The 6,108-nt window shown below is 41.1% G+C and overlaps 1 protein-coding gene across 1 annotated transcript; it reads left to right on the top strand.

Moving 5' to 3' along the window:
• Positions 1-453: 453 nt before the first annotated feature.
• LOC130548184 (uncharacterized) lies at positions 454-2,158 on the top strand. Its single transcript, XM_057324779.1, has 3 exons — positions 454-608; positions 762-1,074; positions 1,457-2,158. The coding sequence occupies exons 1-3, from the start codon at positions 565-567 to the stop codon at positions 1,850-1,852; spliced, it is 753 nt and encodes a 250-aa protein (XP_057180762.1). The 5' UTR covers positions 454-564; the 3' UTR covers positions 1,853-2,158.
• Positions 2,159-6,108: the final 3,950 nt, after the last annotated feature.

The raw sequence follows: 6,108 nt of genomic DNA, 5'->3' as shown, positions 1-6,108 counted from the left end.
GAATTCTCCGCATTAAAGTGATACTTCACCCAAAAATGAAAATCTTGTCACCATTATTCTTTCAGTTGTTCCACATCTGTTGAGATCTGTTTGGTTATAAGCATTTTTCCAAATATCTTTCTCTGTGTTCATCAGAACAAAGACATTAATACAGATTTGGAACAACTCGAAGGTGAATAAATGATGACAGAATTTTCACTTTTGGGTGAAGTATCACTTTAAGTGGTTTTATTACACACATTTTCCAAACTGCTTCTGTTGCAGCTGCAGGGTGTTATTGACAAGTCAACATTTAATCTGTATTTTAGGACCATATAATAACAGCTTTGTTATATAATTTGTAGCTGTATATAAAATGTGAGTAAACATTATCCATCTGTACATTTCTGGTTTAACAGGAAATAATCACTGTAAAAGTCAGTCACATGACCATCAACACCTATTGCACAATTCTTAACGTCACACTAAACAAGTGTATATAATGCTGGATCATATAGAGAAAGGGTTTAGTTCTTAGATTAGACAAAAGAGTTTCCGACAAGTGCACATCGGGATCCCAGAAACATGAGGACTGTGGCTCTTGTGTGTTTTTGTCTCCTATATTCCAGGTAAGCCTTTAACGTAACCACTTTCATGATGCAGGCAATTTTACTCACATTTTATATACAGCTACAGATTATATAACAAAGCTGTTATTATATGGTCCTAAAATACAGATTAAATGTTGACTTGTCAATAACATTTGCTTACACACCCCGCAGCTGCACCAGTAGCAGTTTGGAAAATATATTAGTGGATGATGTGTATGAATTACTCTGGAAAAACAATATAGGGATTGCCTATGATACCTATGGGTCAGAATTCCTGAGAGAAATGGAGAGTGGCACGCTGCAGGCGGAGAAATACATCAACTTCACCTTACAGGACATCAACTATTTAGTAAAAGTGACTGAGATGTTGAGGGAAATGAGTGAAAGAGTTACAGAGCCTGAGGACGTCAGAGATTTCCTAAATGGAAGATATCAAAGTTACAAGACTTTCGCCGACTCAATGATCCAGCAGTATTTTTTCAAAGTAAGAATTACCATACATCATTGACATTTACCCTGTTGTCATTTCAAACCTGTATGCATTTCTTTCTTCTGCAGAACACAAAAGAAGATATTTTGAAAAATGTTGGTCCTCATTGACTTGCACTGGTTTTGTGTCCATACAATAGAAGTCAATGGGGACCAACAGTTTTTGGTTACTAACATTCTTCAAAATATCTTCTTTTGTTTTGTGCAAAAGAAAGAAAATCACACGCATTTAAAATGACAACAGGGTGAGTAAATGATGACAGAATTTTTATTTTGAAGCTAAACTATTCCTTTAAGGATTATGTGTACAGTTCTTAAGCAACACATTCCTAGAGTCATGAAAGTCATGATGTGATGTGATTTACTCCCTCTTCCAGGATCAAAACCTTGCCATCAAAGAAACTCCAGCTATGGAGAAGTATCTTTCAGATTACAGAACATTTATGAAGGATCCATTGGATTTCATCGTAGCTCTTCTGCCCTGCACTAGACTCTGGGTGTGGTTGGCTAATAAAATGAGTATTCCTCAAAACAGTCCCTACTACACCTGGAAAGAAAGCAATATGTACTGCCATCCTGAGAAGTACAAACCTCTGCTGAACAAGTATCTCAACACACCCGACAAAGTGAAGCGTGCTAATGATGTGTTCTGTACTCAGATGCAGAATGAGTATCATTTCTTTACCAGTTCTTTAGTGATTGACGGTTTCTGTACTATCATAGGCAACAATGAAATCAAATGTTATGATAAAAATGTTTTTATCAATGTGTGATTAACCTTTCATTGAAGCAGAGAGATTGTTTAACATCCTAAGATGCGTACTTTGCTTTTTGTGATGCGTCTATACACTGTTTTAAGGAAAGTTACTGTGATTTTTATTTGACATTGTTCTCAAATCTCTCCAATATTACAAACAATATCCGTAAATTAACAACTGTTATTTTACGTATTGTGACATTTAGAGTACTGCACATTTTTATACAGAAAAATTACGTCTGTTTTCTTAAATTACATACAAATGTATGAAAAATTTCAAAATAATCTGTAATTAAACACACTGTAAAAAATGATATGTGATGCTTACTTAAGGTTGGTAAGATTGCACATAATGTTTGTTTTATTTTTAAAGTTCTTTTAAAGTTCCTTTAAAGCTTATTTGTGACCCTGGACGACAAAACGGTCAGCTTTTCGACATTGTCGTAATTTTATAGACCGCCTGGCCGTCTCCACAACATAACAGCTCCCACGATCTCTAGTTTAAACACTCTAATCCCTCAAAATACCCATTGGTATTATGAAACCCCACATTGGCATTGAAAAGAGCATCTCACCTACAGATGACGTGCGCTGTCAGGAGTCGTCCTACAGGGCGGTGTCCGGTTGAACTCAGAAGTTCGGTCACTGGGCTAGATCGATGGATTTTCATTCAGGTTGAACCAATAATTATATTTGCAATTACTTCACACAGAGACTTGTTAAAAGAGGTAGATTGAATCACCATAACACATGGCTTCGGTTTAATAACAAATCATCAAAAAGTAATCTTACAAACATAACATAACATCGAAAAGTCTTCACCACGAGGTTCGGCCTCGTTCAACATTTGAGTTCTCCTTTTGTAGGGTCCCCGTACAAAGGAGTCACGTGCCAGGATATACATTCCTTATTTGGGCACCACACATCCTGCCATACATTGCCTACCTAAGCATAGTACACACAATACTATGGAAACAACACCTTTAACCACACTGGAGATAACATCTCGAGTTTATGGCAGTTGAAATCTTTTTCCCCCCATTTGCAAACCTATACATGGGGAAGGCTTCACACCCTTTACATTTCTAACACCTAAGCGGTCTTAACCGCTGACCTTTTCACCTTTCTCTTAAGAGTGGAGGTGTCAAAACAACATCCTGCAAATCTATATGGTGCAGTAGCCTAATCTCTATTACAGAGTACAATTTACCTCAACAGCCAGCGCTAACTCTTCCTGTGAACCCAAAGAGTTAACCTCGGCTGTGGTTACCTATAAATTAGAACAAAAGTCATCTTCTATGAATATTTCCCTTGCAAGCCTCATCATTTTCTTATTGATACGTTCTTGCTGCCGAATCAATTGAATAATTTCTGTAGCTTTGGAAATCATATTCCTCGTTGATTCCCGATGGTTTTGTTCTTCGCTTGTTCCTCCTCTCCTTGATCCTGATTCTCTCCTGCTTTCGCTGGAGACCTTGAACAATCAAATCACTCCAACTGGTCCAAAACGCGGCAGCTGGAGTTCTTACACGTACAAAAAAGTATGAACATATTAGCCCGGTTCTGTCAACCTTGCACTGGTTACCTATAAAGCATCGTGTTAACTTTAAAATCTTGCTTATTACCTATAAAGCCCTACATGGTTTAGCTCCTCAATACTTGAATGAACTCCTTTTGTATTACAGTCCTTCACGTGCATTACGCTCTCAGGCGTCCTGTCAGTTGGTAATACCTAGAATTTCAAAATCAAGTGCAGGTGGTAGATCCTTTTCCTATCTAGCGCCTAAACTTTGGAATAGTCTTCCCTGCACTGTCCGGGAGGCAGACACACTCTGTCAGTTTAAATCTAGACTAAAGACGCATCTTTTTAATCTTGCATACACTACTCTTCCATAATATAAATCTTCAGAGGGTTTAGGCTGCATTAGTTAGATCAACCGGAACCAAAAACACAACTGATGTACTTGTTGCATCAAAGAGTACAGAACAGTACTCTACTCTCAGCCAGTCTTGTCTCATTGTTCCAAGGTTACCACAGCGAGCAGGATGCAGTTCATGGCCTGACCTGATGGTAGAGTGGAGAATGGGAAGTGGGGACCTGACAAGAGCTGAGATGATAGAGCTGGATAAAGAAGGACGCGGTCTCTTGACATGTCTTCACCACAAAACTTCAAATGCTATTAGATTATTAATGATAATCTTAAACTATAATTTATTTTATTATTAAGTTTATTTATTTTATTTAGCCTTGTTGTGCAAGTTCTCTGGAGCTTGTGCAGAGGCAGCAGCTTTTGCCAGAGGGGAACTGGAATCCCCTGGTTGGGCCTGGGTTCTCCTGAGGTTTTTTTTCTCGATTAGAGTTTTGGGTTCCTCGCCACCGTTTGCATACTGTTTTTGCACTATCTGCCTGACCGGGGGGGCTGCTTTAGAATTTTAAAGTTTTACTTAATTAATATTGCATATAGGAATTTATAGTCTGTTATATTTGACCTGTGCTTCTCTCTCCTTTATCCTAAATGTGTGCTCTCAATGAGCGTGTGTGTGTGCGCGTACTTGTCTGTGTACGTGTGTGTGTGCGTGCGCGTCCGTGTGTGTGTGTCTCTGTGTCTGTGTGTGTTAGTACGTGTGCATATTGTGTGTGTGGAGTGTTTTGTTTGTGGGTTTGTCTGTCTTCTGTGTTTTCAACTTTTTCTTGTTTTTGCAGGTACAACTTTAATTATTTTGCTTATAGTCAATATGTCTCATGTACAGCTGCTTTGTAACAATGAAAATTGTAAAAGCGCTATATAAATAAATAAAGTTGCAAGTTGAACTTTTGAAGATCTGAAATCTGACTGTGCAAAAAATCTAAACATCGAGAAAATGGCCTTTAAAGTCGTCCATCAGAGGCGCTGTAGCAGATCTATTGTCTTACCGCTGTAATGATGATGTGGAGAGCAGATGAACCTGAAAGCAGAAATTCTGAGCTTTACATAGATATCAAACTTGAGTGGTTAATTCTCAAAAAGCGCACAGCAGCGAGTGATGTTTCTAGACGTGTTTCTGGTCATTTTTGTTAGAAATTTACAAAAAATCTTCTTGGAACATGATCTTAGTATCTTCATGATTTTTGGCATAAAAGAAAAGTGGATAATTTTGACCCTTACAATGTATTTTTGGCTATTGCTACAATTATACCCGTGATACTTAAGACTGGTTGTGTCACGAACTGCTCGGAGACTTGACAGGTGCGGATCTAAATGCAGCTTTATTAATGGAGATCAGGTACAAACAGGCAATGAGTTCAGGGCAGGCAGCAAACAATCAGAAACGGGGTCACAGGCAATTGTCGAGGCAGGCAGCAAAGGTTCACAAAAGACAGCAGTACAGTCCAAGGTCCAAAACACAGGGTAATCCAATACAAACAAGAATGCTCAGAAATGCAGTAGACACTAAACAAGACTTCGCCATGACAGAGTGATTGAACCAGGCTTATATAGACAGAGGTTATTACAAACAGGTGAGAATGATCAGTGTTCAATGAGTCCGGGCAATGGGTTATGGGAAATGTAGTGTGCAATGACAGTCCGTGTGATGAGGGGAGTGCCCTCTAGTGGATTTGAGAGGGCACTCCAGCTGGTGACTGTGACATAGCCCCCCCTCTAAGGGCGGATTCCAGACGCCCCCAAAAAGTCCTGGAGGGCGGTGGAGAGGAGGCGGAACCGGCTGAGGGTTGGCGGGCCAGGCCCATGAAGGGGAACAGGACCTGGGGCGTGGTGTAGAGGGGCAGGCTGGTCAGGCGGCCAGGGAGGCGCAGGCTGGTCAGGCGGCCAGGGAGGCTCAGGCTGGTCAGGAGGCCAGGGAGGCGCAGGCTGGTCAGGAGGCCAGGGAGGCGCAGGCTGGTCAGGAGGCCAGGGGGGCGCTGGCAGAGCTGGAAGCCATGGAGGTGCTGGCAGGGCTGGAAGCATGGGCGTGGCAGGCAGGTCTGGAAACCTGGGCGTGGCAGGCAAGTCTGGAAACCTGGGCGTGGCAGGCAGGTAGGCAGGGATCTCAGGAAGATCACAGGAGTATATCCCGGACGAGGCAGGGAACTCAGAAGCGTCCATCCCGGACGAGGCAGGGAACTCAGAAGCGTCCATCCCGGACGAGGCAGGGAACTCAGAAGCGTCCATCCCGGATGAAGCAGGGAACTCAGTACATCATTTAAAACATGCATTCATAACATAGTGCAGCACTTCGTATAATGATTGGCTCATAATCATAATGAATGAAGTACGCGGGGCTGATTTAAAC

Source organism: Triplophysa rosa, linkage group LG2 (assembly GCF_024868665.1).
Source record: "Triplophysa rosa linkage group LG2, Trosa_1v2, whole genome shotgun sequence".
In the NCBI taxonomy this organism is placed as follows: domain Eukaryota; kingdom Metazoa; phylum Chordata; class Actinopteri; order Cypriniformes; family Nemacheilidae; genus Triplophysa; species Triplophysa rosa.
This window is presented reverse-complemented; position numbering and strand designations above follow the sequence as displayed.

Bases quoted from the DNA above. Each gene is read 5' to 3' on its own strand.
- LOC130548184 (XM_057324779.1), top strand. From the start codon at position 565: ATGAGGACTGTGGCTCTTGTGTGTTTTTGTCTCCTATATTCCAG. The intron at 609-761 runs GTAAGCCTTTAA...CACACCCCGCAG, and splicing joins TTTTGTCTCCTATATTCCAG to CTGCACCAGTAGCAGTTTGG. The intron at 1,075-1,456 runs GTAAGAATTACC...TCCCTCTTCCAG, and splicing joins TCCAGCAGTATTTTTTCAAA to GATCAAAACCTTGCCATCAA.